Source organism: Balaenoptera ricei, chromosome 10, assembly GCF_028023285.1.
Source record: "Balaenoptera ricei isolate mBalRic1 chromosome 10, mBalRic1.hap2, whole genome shotgun sequence".
Taxonomy (NCBI): Eukaryota; Metazoa; Chordata; class Mammalia; order Artiodactyla; family Balaenopteridae; genus Balaenoptera; species Balaenoptera ricei.
Window position 1 is genome coordinate 11,885,709 of NC_082648.1, and position 16,963 is coordinate 11,902,671.

Here is a 16,963-nt window from a genome sequence, read left to right on the forward strand (position 1 = left end):
TGGCTGTGTTGGGTCTTCGTTTCTGTGCGAGGGCTTTCTCCAGTTGTGGCAAGTGGGGGCCACTCTTCATCGCGGTGCGCGGGCCTCTCACTATCGCGGCCTCTCTTGTTGCGGAGCACAGGCTCCAGACGCGCAGGCTCAGTAATTGTGGCTCACGGGCCCAGCCGCTCCGCGGCATGTGGGATCCTCCGGGACCAGGGCTCGAACCCGTGTGCCCTGCATTGGCAGGCGGATTCTTAACCACTGCGCCACCAGGGAAGCCCTGACTGGTTCTTTTTTATATTTTCTAGTTCCTTGTCAAAATTTCCACTGTGTTCATCTATTCTTTTCCCGAGTTCAGTTAGCGTTCTTATTACTAATGCTTTGAACTCTTTATCTGGTAAATTATTTATCTCTGCTTCATTTGGGTTTTTTCCTTTCTTGTTCTTTCATTTTAAACAAATTCCTTTGTCTTCTCAATTTAACTTTCTCTGTCCCCATGAAATTAGCGACACAGTTACTTATTGTGGTCTTAAAGTGGTGTCCTTGAATGGGGCATCCTGTACAGTCTCTGGTACCCAGTGGCTTTGGTGGGAGAGTTGGATCTGAAATGAGCATGTCTTCCCACAGGTGTGCTGGCAGCCCCACCCTGGTAGGAGGTAGGGCTGGAGCTGGAGCAGCTAGAGCCAGAGCCAGGTGCAAGCTGGAGCTTCTCCTATGCTCAATGGCTGTTATCACCCTGTCGGGAGCAGAGTTGGGACCCAAGGGGCTGAAGCAGGAGCCCTGAGGGAGTTGGGTTTCTCCCAGATTGGTGGTAGTCTGTACCTTGGTTTGCATCATAGCCAGGGCCTGAGGGTTTGGGGCTGCACTTTTGTGCTGGCTTCACTTTTTCCCTGGTATGCGTGACTTGGTTAGAGGCTGGGTCAGGGCCAGTGGGGGCTGTTGCCACACTACTCAGCTGGTTTCGCTCCCGCTGGTTTCGGTGGTCTCCACCCTGGAGCTAGTTCCCCTCCTCCCAAGTGTGGGCAGGAATGTGCGTGCTGGCAATGGCTGCCTCAGCCTTGGTCAGAGGCAGAGCCAGGCCAGGGTTTGAGCTGGCTCCATTCCCCCTAAGTCTGTGTACTCTCGTTGGCAATGGTAGCCTCCCCCCTAGTGTTGATTAACGCTAAGATTTTCTCTTGCCCCTTTATCTGCTCCTTCTGAGCTTGGAGCTCCCCCAGAACCCTTCCTACCTTTTCCATCAGTCCTCTTCTACAATTGCTTTGGGCTACTATTCTCTCTTTTAGTCTGATCCCATCTGTTTTCTGTCTTTCAGAATTGCCTCATAATTTCTGGTTCACCGAGGATATTCTTTCCTGTTTCCCAATTCTTTATAGAAGTAATTTTCTGTCATTCTGGGGGTTTGAGGTGGGAGTGGGTGATTAAAACTAATGCCAAGTGTGGCATTATAATCTAGTCTCATTACTGATCACTGGAGCTGGAATCTCAGTGTATTATTCTCCACATCTAAATTCTCCTTTGGGAGACTGGCTACATAAATTATCTTGGGCAAATATTACACCTGACTCTAATTATCTTCTGGGTCTAACTACCAAATTCCAGGAAATATGGAAAATATAAGAACAAATTAAACATAACCATGAATATTCAGTCAATCAGCTAAATTCATTGAGGAACTATGTAGGAAAAATGACTCAATTTCTTCCACAAATAAATGTCATAGAAAAAAAGTGTGTATGGGTGAAACGGTATAGGTTAAAAGAGACTAGAGTGATGTTTCAGGCATGTGTAAACATATGGACCTTTATGGATCCCAACGTGAAAAAACTAATGTAAAATATTTTTTTGAAACAGCTAGGGAGATTTTTAATAAAATGAACCTGTTGTTAGTTGATATTAAGGACTTGTCATTAATTTCATTTGCTATGATAATGGTATTTTAGTTATGATTTTTAAAAAATCCTTATCTGCTAGAGCAGGGGTAAGCAAACAATAGCTGCAAATAAAAATAAACTTTTATTGGAACACATCCTGCCCGTGGCCTTGCATATTGTCTATGGCGGCTTTCGTGCTACAACAGCAGAGGTGAGTAGTTGCAACAGAGAGAGGGTTGCCTGCCAAGTGTGAACTATTTACTGTCTGGCCCTTTACATAAACTGTTTGTCAACTGGTTAAGTGGGGGAGAGGGATAAGTTAGGAGTTTGGGATTAACAGATACACACTACTATATATAAAAATAGATAAACAACAAGGACCTATAGCACAGGGAACTATATTTAATATCTTGTAATAACCTATAATGGAAAAGATCTGGAAAAGAATATATGTATATGTGTGTGTATATATATATATATATATATATATATATATATATGTATATATAAAACTGAATCACTTTGCTGTATACCTGAAACACAACATTTTCTATCAACTATACTTCAATAAAAAAAAATTTAAAAAAAGATGTATTGAGGTATTTATAGGTGAAAGGATATTTGGAAGTTCTTTTAAAACAATCTGGTAAAACAAACAAAGTTGGTAGAAGATAGATGAAACAAGATTGGGAAAATATTGGTAATTCTTGAAACTGATGATGACTCGATGGGGATTCATAAGCTATTCTCTCTACTTTTGTGTACATTTGAAAAATTCTGTAATCAATTCTTGAAAAAAATCATCTTAAGTATGCTTATTGCACATGAAAGTCCTGTGTTTGAAATGCTTTAGTTCTGACTAATTAAGCAAGTAGAGAGAGGGGGGAAAAATTGAAGGTAGAGGTTATATGTTGAAAATCTACTATATGAACCACTGTGCTAGGTTCTTGACAAATTTCATTAAAAAAAAATCATTCTAACAACTCCTTGAGGTGGATATTATGATTAACGATTTATTAATGAAACAGAGGCTTGGAGACATTAATTTACAGCTAGAAAAGAGCAGAGAAGGAATTTGACCGGTACCATTCTTAGTCACTGCCATCACTGGTGTTACACATCCACACTGTTAAGCGGACAAGCCGAGGCCACACATCTGTTTAAAGGTCAAGAAGTATTTAACCAGGTAGAGTCTATAATAGAATACAAACACTGGAGCCTTCAACTGAGAAGTTTTTCATCAATGCCCTGTGAGCATTAAAAACAATTTTCTGGTCGACCTTAGAGCTGCTAAGTTTGCCTGGTGTCAAGGATGCTGCTTGGTCCCCACGCCCACTTACCTCTTTCCATTTCTCTCTCTCCTATAAGATTCAAGGTTTGGCAGAGACCGTATGTCTCTACCGCCTACATTAAGCCCGGTCCCTGGAATAAAAGGAGAAGGTCAAATACGTTTCCTGAATGAATGAATGACCAAGAACTTCCATGCCACGACCTCATCCCTGTGTATAAAGTCTCCTTGTACTGGACACAGAGACACAGATGATAGATTGTAAACCTCCAGATTCCAAGGAAAGACTCTTGCTGTATATTACGTGTTCAACCTATACATCAGGAGATAATTTATTACTTTTTGATTGTCTGCTTTTCCAGGTGATGGAGAAGACATAACTGGTTTCTTAATCTCTGGAGTGGCTTTTGTGGCAGAGGCCTGGGGAGGCATGATGTGGTTAGAGCAGTTGTTTTAGTGGTTTAGTGCCAGGGTGTTACATGCTTGTTCTTGCCCTTGCTGATACTAGTCTACTCAACCTGACCTTTGTCCTTTCCCCAGAGATTTCAAGCAGAGAGTCATGCTGGAGTGCCATTAGAAGGGGCAAGAGATTGCTGCTGGATGTGAAAGGGGGATATTTGCAGAGTTGGAAGTAATGTGTCTTTACAGGTAAACAGGATTTGAATTTAGCCCAGATCTTAAACAGCTCCTGTGGTAGAGGGCTAGACACAAAATTCCCACATGCACACAGGTAATGATAAACGTCAAGGTTCGTATCCCTGAGCAATGATGCTAGCTTTGCCCTCCTTCAGTGCAGGGGAATTAAGTCAGTTTTTCAGTGAGGGCAAGGCGATGGATGGCGCATTCCAGGAAAATGGGTGGAATAGATGGAAACACATCCACAGACCCAGGAAACATTTAACTTTTATTCCTACCTCATATACTGCACATTTTCTGCAAAAATTATGAGTTAAATATAATTTAATGGAGACAAAGTACTCAAAATATAATCGCGACAATTAAAAAAAGAATCCTATCACGAATACAGAAGGAAACAAAACAAAACAAAACAAAAATAGGCGAAATAAGAACAAAATCTCCTCAACTTTGAAATGGTACATTCATTCCTCTTCTTTCCCAGGTCGAAGCTCCCTGGGGTAACTGTTGAGATTGGGCCCCAGAGTAAAAGGTAATTATTGCACTGAGGGCACACATCTGATTCACAGAAGCAAGTCTATGTTCCAGACAGGGCAGCGAGGCTGAGGAGGTTGCATCTAAGTCTTCTTCCGTTCCACTGAGGTCTCAGGGAAATGCAAGCTTCAGGACACTTGAGGTTGTTGCCCAAGTGCAGCTGGGCTTGGTTTGCCCGAGCCCTTAGACTTCACTGAGGTTTAAAAATGGGTGCTCTCCTTGTCTGTCGTGTTCAGCTGCAAGTATTCCAGGGTGCCCTTCTTGTAGCTGGCTATCCGGGTTGGTTTTCTGTTCCTTATCCCTGAGGCCTGTCTTTTCTGTAAAGAGCTGGCGATCATGTCTACAAACTCGGCTTGCAATCGCTGTTGGTTTTCCCTGGAGAGAGAGTGCGGAGGGAAAACGGATCTTCTCAGCAATTCATACAGACTACCCCTCAGCTCCACAACTGCCAGTTCCATTCACTGAATACTTGTTGAACACCTATTCTGGGCTGAACACAGGAAGTCCAGAGAACACAAAATGATCCTTGCCTTCCCTTGATGAGCTTAAAGATCTGTCATCCCTGCTCTGTGTAGTTGTAGGAAAAGCAGAATATATTTCGAGCAGGAAATTATCGATATATTTCAATTTCAAAGTGAAACAACATGCTGCGGAATTCGGAGGCATGGTTAGGTTTACACATACCTCTGCAGGGAGGGGAAAGGAAGCCAGGAGGGTGCTAAGCCCCTGCCACCACGAAACTCTGAAAACGCGTGGTCCCACACCTTCCTAGGAGTGTGGCTTGTCTGGGGAGCGCCCACAACGGGCGGAGGGTTTCAAGAGTTCAGAATGGACCTGGGGGGCTCTTAATAAGGGGCCAGGTCCCCCGTGACCCAGGGACGATCTGGGTTGTCTTGGCATCTCTACGGTCTTCCCCATGTGTCTGGGTCCTGCACCTAGGAGTCTGCAAAACGGGGTTTCTCTACCACAGCAAAAGCCATTCCAGTGGCCACAGTGACTGATCGCAGTGGCCAAGGTGCAAGTGGAAGACCATCTGAGTCATCTTTAGGGGAACTGAAACCGGTTACTTGGACCTGGAACCTCTCTTCCTCATCTCACGGGGAACACACGCTCCATGTGAAGACCCAGACCCGCAGTCCTGGAGCTGGGGGCGCTCCCGTTTCATCGGGTGACTCGGCGGAGCACCGCAGGCACGGGAGGCAATGCAGTACAGTGGGCTCCGCTGCTCCACTTTTGTTACGACCAGAGGGGCAGGGAGGGAGCCCTGAACGGTCCTCTGGTCTCCTGAGCAGGCCTGAAACCCTCCAGCGCTCAGAGAGGGGAGGTTTCCAAGCTTTTTCACGTGTGTAGTCTCTCGCCTTGTATTCACTGCATCACTGCCACTGGCAAAGCACTCGACAACAGTTAAACCGGCTGCACGTAGCACAACTTACAAAGCCAAGACCTCCCCTCCCCCACCCCTCCCCATCACAGCCGCAGGCAGCTTACGCGGTCGGAGGGGTTGGCAGGTTGTACTCCTGGTCCTTCCCCCCGGTCAGCCAGTAGGTGGTCTCAGTTCCTCTTCCCTAGAGAGAAAAGAAAGGTGTGTACCATGGAGACCAAGACAGTCGGCTCTAGCCCATCGTTCTGACCCACCGTTCTGACAAGTATCTGCTTCCAAAAGGCATTTCACCTCTGAGTTTCTCATCAGTGCCTATATTTCAGGACAGCACCTGTTCCTGATATGATCTGCATTATCTGTAGACCGATCTTTATTTCTAAGTGCCTGTTAAAAAATATGTCTCTCATCCACCAGACGTGTTTTTCTCAAAGTAGAATTTTCTTTTTTCCCAAAAGATATTTCAAAATATCATCACAGCAACAGCACAAGAGCTCTAAATGAAGAAGGAAGAACATGCATCCGCAATCCTGCTACGCCAACGAATCCAACTGGTTTCTGTTGCCTACGTTTTATTCCAGCCCTTTTTGCCCCAAAACTTTGCCACGAAACTTGTGCCACAGTTTCCCCACCTTAAGTGTGTAAATTATAAACGCATGTGCATCATAATAAACATTCACTAAGTACCACTGGCTGGGTCCATCTGGAGGCTATAAAATAAAGGGAAACACAGGCAATTCTGTTTTTGCTAGAGCTTGTATTTGAAAAGGAGACTGGATGTTTATATTTTAAAAAATCACTCATTCATGGGGCTTCCCTGGTGGCGCAGTGGTTGAGAGTCTGCCTGCCAATGCAGGGGACACGGGTTCGAGCCCTGGTCTGGGAGGATCCCACATGCCGCGGAGCAACTAGGCCCGTGAGCCACAACTACTGAGCCTGCGCGTCTGGAGCCTGTGCTCCGCAACAAGAGAGGCCGCGATAGTGAGAGGCCCGCGCACCGCGATGAAGAGTGGCCCCCGCTTGCCGCAACTGGAGAAAGCCCTCGCACAGAAACGAAGACCCAACACAGCCAAAAATAAATAAATAAATAATTAATTAATTAAAAAAAAAAATCACTCATTCAAAACAATCGTGTTTTGGGGCTGTGTTTGGACTGTAATAATCCTTAGACCACTTCTGTTTCGGGGGGAACACCCTGCAGAAAATGTATTTACGGAGAATTAAAAAAGCGAGTGTGATGTTCGGACACAACTACCTAAAAGGAGGCTTTCCCAGCTGCCGTCACAGAGTAGAGGCCAGCGGCCCTATGACTAGTAGAGGCAGATGGTCTTGGCCGATCATTGGCTTCAGACCAACTGTGAGTGCGGTTGCCTTCAACTAGCAGCCGGTGGGCCACCTGGAGACGCGCGGTGGCTCTCGAGGGCTGCTGTTCTAAATGTGTGCGCGGCAGCACGGCGCATCTGAAACGGGGATTCTTACGTCTCCCTGTGCGTCACAGTCACGTAGAGTACGTGTTTCAAGTACAGATTTCTGATCTACACCCAAGGAGAGTCTGACTCAGCAGGCCTGTGGGGGGAGTCAGGCATCTGCATTGTAACAAGTGCCCGGATGATGCTGAGTCAGAATGTGAAGCCACACCTTGAGGTTCACTGGTCCAGGACCTCAGAAAAGTACAGCAAGAAAGGTGGCCTTAGAGAGTAGCAGCATCTTGCAGTAAAAGCGAGGACATACGTGGGGAGAGTAGGGGCTTTGACCAAAGTAGTCCTGCAATAGACTTTAGCTCTTGGGAGTGGAGGGGGAACTGGGGACAAACTTGGATACAGGTGAAAGAAATGGTGGCAGCATTTTATAACGTAGTGGCCATAGTTCAAAACATCAGAAGGGGTCTTTGGAGTAAAGGAAAGTTCTGAGTTTATAGTCTTCGGTGGTAGATTCTCCTACAGGGGAGAGTGGGTGATCATTGCGGGGAGAACAGGAAAGCATGCTTCATCCCCGTGCTCATCAATATACTGAACACTGGATGTCCAGCCTCAAAGGAGGCAGCCCCCAGGTGCTGGTGAGAGCTTTTTTCTGGGTGCTGTCTCTGTGGATTCCTCACCTTTAAGTACGTTTCTCCTCTCACTTCATACCGGAACTGGCACTCCGTTCTCTTCAGGATGGATATTGTGGAGCCGCTCACATGAATTCTCAAGGCTGGAAATGCAAAATAGATAAATGAAAATCTCATCCGTTTTGAAAGCTATTATATGGCTCCATTTGTTTCCCCTTGAGCCAGAATATTTACTACAGGTGCTCTTGGCAGCTTAGATATTGTAGTAAAAAAAAAACACTTAAAAATATCATCAGTGAGATAAGAACTACTATCACACATGGGAAGAGAGAGGGTCCTGAGTGAGGGGGCTCCTTAGGTTGTGCCCCATAAATTCTCATCCCAGCTCAGAGTGGGGGCCCCTGGGCCTGGCTTTGGATTTAGCCTGTGGTGCTGAGCTTAAAAGGTGGAATTTGCTCTGGTGTCTCCATATATACATTCCAATAAGTAGCTAAAGTGTTGGTGGCAAGGTGAAGATTCTGGAGAGTTACAGAGTCTTGATTTTCTCGTATTTTACTCTTCCGGGCCCCAACCTTATTTCCTTTACACCGTGATTTTCTAGTTCAAACCAGTATCAGGTTGTCAGCAGACTGCCAAAATACCATACTACCACCAGTGTTTTGTAAGCCCGCACACACATTACCAATGCTTTCTTTCTCTCTTGTATATATTTCTAATATTATCATAGTCATAGGTATTTATTGAGCATTTACTAGATGTAACACACACTGCCTCCACCTTGCCAGAAAAACGCAATATAAGTTTTGCATATAACAAATACTTATCATTTTCTTTACTAAAACCAATTCCAAGGAAAACCAAATAAAAGAGGAATAGGAAAGTGAACCAGGGTATATACTCTGTATCTAACCCACTGAATTTCTATTCAGTTTAACAGAAATCCCGCGCGAGGCAATGAAGACTCGACGCAGCCAAAAATAAATTAAAAAAAAAAAAAAAAAGTAAACCTTAAAAAAAAAAAATTTAGCCCTGGAATGCATACCATGTCTTTCGTTTTTCCTTATTAAAGGCTCAATCCAGCACTTTGTATAGGCTATGTACATCAGGCAAAGTTCAGTGTTCATAGGAACTTGACATTAGCTGCCTCAATTTATAGCTGTGGTAGTTTGTCCACAGGGGTGCCAAATTTGAAGTCTGTAGGAAACAGATCTGGGGCCCGAGGACAGATTAGTCTGTAGACTGTCTGACTGTAACATCAGCAACACCAGTAATATCTCCAATTTCTTTTTGGGTCCTTTTCTCAGCTGATGCCTGTGAGGCCATGTAAATGGCGGCTGCTGCCACAGATACCGGGCTCCTTCCAGGAACCAAGTCCAACGCCACAGCTTTACGGGCTACATGTGTAGATGCCATCTGTACTTTAAATGTCCTAGGAACTCCTTCCTGTCTACAGGCAATATAGAGACAAGCAGAAGCTATGGCATCATTAGCCCTTCCCTTCAGGCTCTTCTGTTCATACCGTTGCCAGAATAGATTTCTGTTAAACGGCATTTCTGTTTAACTTACATGGATCTATGCTAAATTTCATGGCTATTCCAGGTAGAGCATGCCTGAATGCATTGCAAATGAACCCAAATTAATGATAACAGTCTAAAACTGAGTCAAAAAGGAAGAATAAAATAGTTATCAGTAAACGGCAATTTGTAGCAAGGACCGGATTGACCCAGGCTCACGGCCAGTCAGTGTGAAGAGTCATTCTTCATCTCCCTGGCACTTATTCTGCATTTTATCCTACAATTCCCCTCTGCTGGAAGACAGAATCTCTGTCCTCTAAGAAAAGCAGTCTCCCTTCTTACGGAGGCCAGTGGATTCCATCCGCGAGGCTGTGTTGACTGTATCTCCGAACAGGCAATAACGGGGCATCTTGATGCCCACAACTCCGGCAGCACAGGGACCTGAGAGAGACAGAAAGCAAGAGGTGGAGGCAACAGAAGTCACAGAGTGGGGGGATGTGGGGCAGGCCTCTTCTCGGGGTCACGATGCGCGATACCTCATGTCATGGAGAAGCGGTTCAAGGTGGGAAATGCGACCTGTGACTTTTGCTTTAAATCAATGTACTCACTGGGGGAAGCACCATTATCCAAATCACGCTTTCAGAAAGTAATTTGCTCTAGCACAGAGAAGGGCATTGGCAAGAAACAAGGCATCCAGAGATCCAGGCTGCAGAGGTGTAAAGTGCTCCTTGAGATTATATATATATATATATATATATATATATATATATATATAAGATTTATTTATTATTTATTTTTATTTATTTATTTTATTTATTTTCGGCCACACTGGGTCTTAGTTGTGGCACACGGGATCTTTTGTTGCTCCAGAGCGCCTGGGCTCTGTAGTTTGCGGCACGCGGGCTCTCTAGTTGAGGCGCGTGAGCTCAGCAGGCTTAGCTGCCCCGCGGCATGTGGGATCTTAGTTCCCTGACCAGGGATCGAACCCGTGTCCCCTGCATTGTTAAGGCAGATTCTTTACCACTGGATCACCAGGGAAGTCCCCCTCTTTAATGTATTAAATAGAAGGCTCTCAGGAAGGATGAAGACTGTTTGGCATTGGTGGCCTGATGATGGAAGACCCAGAAGACAAGGACTTGGCATCTTCTTCCCTGAGCATTTCCTGCACCATGTGAATACAGAATGGGGAGCCTGTCACACAAGGATACTCCAAAAAGAAGAACAAAAGCCAAGGCAAGGCGATGCACAGCGGCATATCAGGTAGGAAAGAAGGGTTTGCTCATGCAAGCATTTGTGTGGAATGACGGAATGCAAGGAGTTAAAATTTTAGAAGTTAAAGATTAACTCAGAAAAAAAAAAAAAAAAAGATTAACTCAAACTGCAAAATCGGGTTTTGGATAGAGGTAACTATTGATTTTATGGTTGGCTGATTGGGTTTTGACCTCTATGAGTTTCTTGATAGATTCGTCCTACAAATACTCTGTGTTTATGAACACTGAAAAAATTGAACATTGAGTTGTTCATTGTTTATGAACACTGAAAAAATAAAAACACTGAAAAAAAAAAAAAACAACTTTTTTTTTGCATTGAACCTAACCTCCCCTGTTAGGGTCAATGCAAAACACAAAACAAACCACAAAGAAATAAAAAACAAACAAAAACAGCAGCAGCTACTTGATTAGAAGCTCTCCGAGCTTCCCATAATCTAAAATATGACACAAATGAACTTATCTACGAAACAGATACAGACTGACAGACATAGAGAACAATCTGTGCTTGCCAAGGGGGAGGGGGGATGAGGGGAGGGACAGACTGGGAGTTTGGGATTAGCATATGCAAACTAGTGTATGTATGTATAAATGAATCACTTTGCTGTACACCAGAAACTAACACATTGTAAATAACTATACTTCAATAAAATAAATTAAAAAAAAAAGATCTCTGGGCTTCCCAAGGCTGTGTCTTGACTAGTCACTTCAAAATTGGAATGATAAAACTGGGAAGGGCCTGGAGGTGGAAAATCCCTGCAGATATTATGTTTTGTCTTCAACTATCAATATTTAACTGCAACCTTTTAATTTCTTAGGGATAAACCCATCCTGGTATATGTGTCTACTATTTACTCTCATTCCAGCCCAATGTGACAGTGCCTGGGCCCTGGCAGTCACTCAGGCATTGAGTAGGTCACAGAGGAAAAGAGAGGGGACCAGGACCCAGAGCTCCATTCTCCCTCCCTGGTTCCATCAGTTCTGCTGCTGTCCCTTCCTCCAGGCCCGACAATTTGTGATGGGTCAGGGAGATGCCGAACAGTTCACTTATGTGTATGTGGAAACATCTACGACAATTTGGTTGTGACATGACTGGGGAAGGCCACAGCTATGTTCCTGGCTGTCAAAGATATGGCAGCAGTTTTTAACTTCTATTTACTGTCACTCTGAGACTCTTACTGATTCATTACTCAACCAAATATTTACTGTCTGACTCTGTGCTAGGCACGGTGGATACAGGATGACTTTTGCAAATGCCGTTGTCTGGCCCTCACCACAAAGCCTGGAGTGACCTCTTGGGTTTTCTCTACCTTGGGTCTTCTGTGAGGCTTGGAGGCAGAAAAAGGGGCAATGACAAGAAATTATAGGGAGATGTGATTTACTTTAACACAAGGAAAGACTGTCTAACAATTATAACTATTTGATAAAGGAGTGAGCTGACTTTGGAAATACTGAGTTTTCAGGGAGTCCTGGGATTATTCACTCTAAACGTGGTTATATTATTACTTATCTTGGAAACTGTAAGTTATGCCCTGTAAAGGATTAATCTAGATGACTTCTGAGTTCCTCTACCACTATATTTTTCTGTAATACCGTAAGTCCCTACATACGAACGAGTTCTGTTCCGAGAGTGTGTTAAGTCAATTTGTTCGTAAGTCCAACAAAGTTAGCCTAGGTACCCAACTAACACAATTGGCTATACAGTACTGTACTGTAATAGGTTTATAATACTTTTCACACAAATAATACATAAAAAACAAACACAAAAAATAAAGAAAACATTTTTAATCTTACAGTACAGTACCTTGAAAAGTACAGTAGTACCAGCTACATCACCACTGCTTTTACGCTCGCTTCTGGACATCCTGGGCTCGAAATAAAGATACTGTACTCTAAACAGTACTATACAGCAAAGTACACAAAAGCACAACCACTTGTAGAGGATGCACGCATGTGACAACATACGCCAGATATGTGAACTAACTTACATGACTGGACACGCGAACGCATGTTTGCATCTTTAAAAGTTCGCAACTTGAAGGTTCGTATGTAGGGGACTTACTGTATTCATAACTCATCTTCTCAAATCTCTACATTCAAGGTTGGATAAGTTTCATGGTCTTTGAAGTGATCCATGTACTTTCTGCACCACTGAGGGGTTGGGGGAACATAAACGCCCTTTTATTGTAGGGATCTGACCAGATGTGTTTTCCCCTTGTAGATAACATAATCCATTTAAGATACTGTAATATTTTAGTGGAAAAAAAATACACAGAAGTTGGGGTGGGGGAGAGGGAGGGAATGGGGAAGAGATAAATGACATAGTAAATAGGGTGGCTTAAATAGGAAGTCTGGAGTTTGGTATTTTAGTTTGTGGTTGGTATTTATCATTCCATGAGTGCTGTCATGGCTGTTGTTTCCTAGAACTCTCTAGAGACTAATTATAGGTCTAATTATGTCAGGATGTGTAATGGGACTTCGTTTTTGGCAGGAGGATTCAAGAGTAAACCTCATGGGAAAATTGATCACGTCTGAAGATCCTTTAACCTTTCTGATTTAGTTGGTGCACAGAGGTACATACGGTTCCCCATTGCTACAATGCTCAACTGCATACCAGAGTGAATTCCAATGCGAATCCATATTGGGAGGCCGGGAAGATGCTCTAGCTCAAAGGTCCCCATGAAGCTGAGGATGTCCAAAGCCATCTTGGCAATGTCAATTGCATGCCGGTTGCCATTTCTCTTAGGCAAACCACTAGCCACCATGTACGCATCACCAATGGTTTCCACCTGTGGAAGTAGTTTCTCATCAGTGAATCTGCCCCTTCTAATGGCACAAGAAATTAAACAGAAGCAGTTAGTCACATAACAAATACAAAAATTCTCGAGAACTCAGTATGAGCATGGCCCTGTATGCTTTTTCTGGGACTAGTTCAAGACCAGTTCTATGCTAATTTCTTCAGGGTTTTTATAGCCTAGTGAAATAGTTGATAAAACAACTATAAAGGATTTTAACCATATGAAAGTATTTTATAATAATATGAATCATCCAGATGTGATGACAATTCTATCAATGTTGAAATAATCTGAATGGTTTTATATAATTTTAGGAACACCTCTAAATACCAGAAAAGTCATCTTTGGCTCTTATCATTTTTTATAAACTATTTGACAAAAAATAATTATAAAACTCAAAATGGATTAAAGACCTAAATGTAAGGTCAGACACTATAAAACTCCTAGGGGAAAACATAGGCAGAACACTCTATGACATAAATCACAGCAAGATCCTTTCTGACCCACCTCCTAGAGAAATGGAAATAAAAACAAAAATAAACAAATGGGACCTAATGAAACTTAAAAGCTTTTTTTGCACAGCAAAGGAAACCATAAACAAGACAAAAAGACAACCCTCAGAATGGGAGAAAATATTTGCTAACGAAGCAATTGACAAAGGATTAATCTCCAAAATATACAAGCAGCTCATACAGCTCAATATCAAAAAAACAAACAGCCCAATCCAAAAATGGGCAGAAGACCTAAATAGACATTTCTCCAGAGAAGATATACAGATTGCCAACAAACACATGAAAGGATGCTCAACATCACTAATCATTAGAGAAACGCAAATCAAAACTACAATGCGGTATCACCTCACACAGGTCAGAATGGCCATCATCAAAAAATCTACAAACAATAAATGCTGGAGAGGGTGTGGAGAAAAGGGAACCCTCCTGCACTGCTGGTGAGAATGTAAATTGATACAGCCACTATGGAGAACAGTATGGAGTTTCCTTAAAAAACTAAAAATAGAACTACCATACGACCCAGCAATCCCACTACTGGGCATATACCCTGAGAAAACCATAATTCAAAGAGTCATGTACCACAATGTTCACTGCAGCTCTATTTACAATAGCTAGGACATGGAAGCAACCTAAGTGCCCATCGACAGATGAATGGATAAAGAAGATGTGGCACATATATATGATGGAATATTACTCAGCCATAAAAAGAAACGAAATTGAGTTATTTGTAGTGAGGTGGATGGACCTAGAGTCTGTCATATAGAGTGAAGTAAGTTAAAAAGAGAAAAACAAATACCGTATGCTAACACATATATATGGAATCTAAAAAAAAAAAAAAAAAAAAAAAGGTTCTGATGAACCTAGGGGCAGGACAGGAATAAAGACACAGACGTAGAGAATGGACTTGAGGACACCAGGAGGGGGAAGGGTAAGCTGGGACAAAGTGAGAGAGTGGCATTGACATATATACACTACCAAATGTAAAATAGATAGCTAGTGGAAAGCAGCCACATAGCACAGGGAGATCAGCTCGGTGCTTTGTGACCACCTAGAGGGGTGGGATAGGGAGGGTGGGAGGGAGACACAAGAGGGAGGGGATATGGGGATATATGTATATGTATAGCTGATTCACTTTGTTATACAGCAGAAACTAACACAACATTGTAAAGCAACTATACTCCAACAAAGATGTTAAAAAATAATAATAATAATAATTATAGGTTCCTCTAAGACATAATACACTTTCTTGTACTATGATGATTCCAATCACTTTTCTTGTAATAGGTAGTAGACCTATTTATTCTTTGATAAATGTTCTCCCTTTTAATATTATTTTCATAATCATATATAGTTCACATGTGTTGGTTAGTTAACTTCATTTTGCTGAGTATCTCTAAAATGCATAATCATTTTCTATTCAACGGGAACCCTTGTTAGTATGGCTTTCTGATCTACATAGGGTGAGGACTGGGCTAAGATAAATCCTAAAAGGAAGTCCTCCCTGTGGGTAAAACCATCATAACAGACTGTTACATGAATGACCCCTAAACTTAAGGATACAGAGTTTTAGTCATATTGTTTATCTCAATAATCTTCAAAATAATCCATTGAGTTAGGTATTATTACCATGCCATTTTACAGATAGGTAGATTGAGACTTGCTGAAGTTAAATACTATATTTTATGAGGTCATGCAATGAGGTGGGGCAACCTGGGATTTGAATAAAGAGTTCTAATTCTGAAGTTACTTGTTCCACATGCTCTGCTGCTGTTCCAACATGAAAATGTGGGAATGCAATTCTCCTTTACTCTTCTGATTCAGACATTATCAGCCCGGAACTGGCCAGCACCCTGGTCGGGCAACAGATCCAGCTCTGTTCTTTACTCTTCTTCGAATGATGCTTGCTACTTCAGCAACAACAACAAAAGATTCCAATTCTTCTGAGAATAACTCTGGTGCCTTCTCTCCTTCATTCATAATCAGCCTAAACACTGCCCATTTTGTGAAGATGACTGAAGAGTAAACGATTTTCCCTAAATTTAACACCCCAAATTCGTTCTTGCAGGACTGTATGTTGTGTCTTTCATATTGGTCCTTAAAGTCACAAGGTCATTTCGACTTACGACCCTTCTTATTCTTCCAATTCCCTTCACTTTTAGCTCAGATTCAACCACTAATTCATTAAATCTTAAATTACAAAGGACAAGACCTGAGTATAGTTGGCCTCTGTATCCACAGGTTCCGCACTGTGGATTCAACGAACCATGAATCAAAAATATTTAAACAAAATTCCAGAAAGTTTCAAAAAGTAAAACTTGAATTTGCCACACTCCAGCAACTATTTATATAGCATCTACATTGTATTAGGTATTATAAGTAATCTAGAGATGATTTAAAGTACATGGGGATGTACGTAGGTCATATGCAAATATGCCATTTTACACAAGGGACTTGAGCATCTGGGGATTTGGGGATCCGCGGGGGTCCTGGAACCAATCCTGGGGCAGAGGGGGTAGTGGGTAGCGACGGAGGACTGTAATAACAGAAACAACCGATTCTGGCTCTGCTGACCTGGGGCTGAACCATCATTCAGCCTATTAGGTGAAGTGGTTACCTTGTACACGTCGTGGTGATCGAGAATGCGGTCAAAATTCTTATAGATGTCGTTGAGCATGTCCACCACTTCCATGGGGGTGCTATACTTGCAGATGGTGGTGAACCCCACAATGTCACTGAAGTAGATTGTAACTTCCTCGTATAGTTCAGGCTCCACGATGCCTTTCTCCTTCAGAGACTTGACCACCAGTCTAGATGAGGAAGCGAAAAACAAGGCCTTCAACTTCAGCAAACTTCTTCTTCTCCTACAGAAATCTTTGCGACAGTACTAATTGTCCACCAGGAATTCTAAAATTGGGGATTTCCAGTGAATTGTGTGGCTAGGAAGCAAAGATAGTTTGCATATACCAAATGTATGAATATACTACACATACACGTAGCACACGTATTTGACCTCAGATGAATAGGAGGTTCAGTATTAATTTAATACTTGATTATAACACTAATACACACGTACACATAACTCTAATACCTACACAATCCTAATACTTGCTCACTTTTTACCTCTCTATTGACAGT

General features: G+C 42.7%; 1 protein-coding gene across 1 annotated transcript in view; it reads right to left on the reverse strand.

Moving 5' to 3' along the window:
* Positions 1 to 4,115: 4,115 nt before the first annotated feature.
* The window catches only part of GUCY2C (guanylate cyclase 2C), a 72,046-nt gene continuing 59,198 nt past the window's right edge, over positions 4,116 to 16,963 (reverse strand). Inside the window, exons 22-27 of the mRNA XM_059934499.1 lie at positions 16,443 to 16,635; positions 13,136 to 13,310; positions 9,596 to 9,694; positions 7,788 to 7,882; positions 5,800 to 5,876; positions 4,116 to 4,686 (exon numbers count right to left, since the gene is read on the reverse strand). Coding sequence (XP_059790482.1) covers positions 4,512 to 4,686; positions 5,800 to 5,876; positions 7,788 to 7,882; positions 9,596 to 9,694; positions 13,136 to 13,310; positions 16,443 to 16,635 — 814 coding nt within the window. The 3' untranslated portion in view covers positions 4,116 to 4,511. The remainder of the gene's footprint in view (positions 4,687 to 5,799; positions 5,877 to 7,787; positions 7,883 to 9,595; positions 9,695 to 13,135; positions 13,311 to 16,442; positions 16,636 to 16,963) is intronic.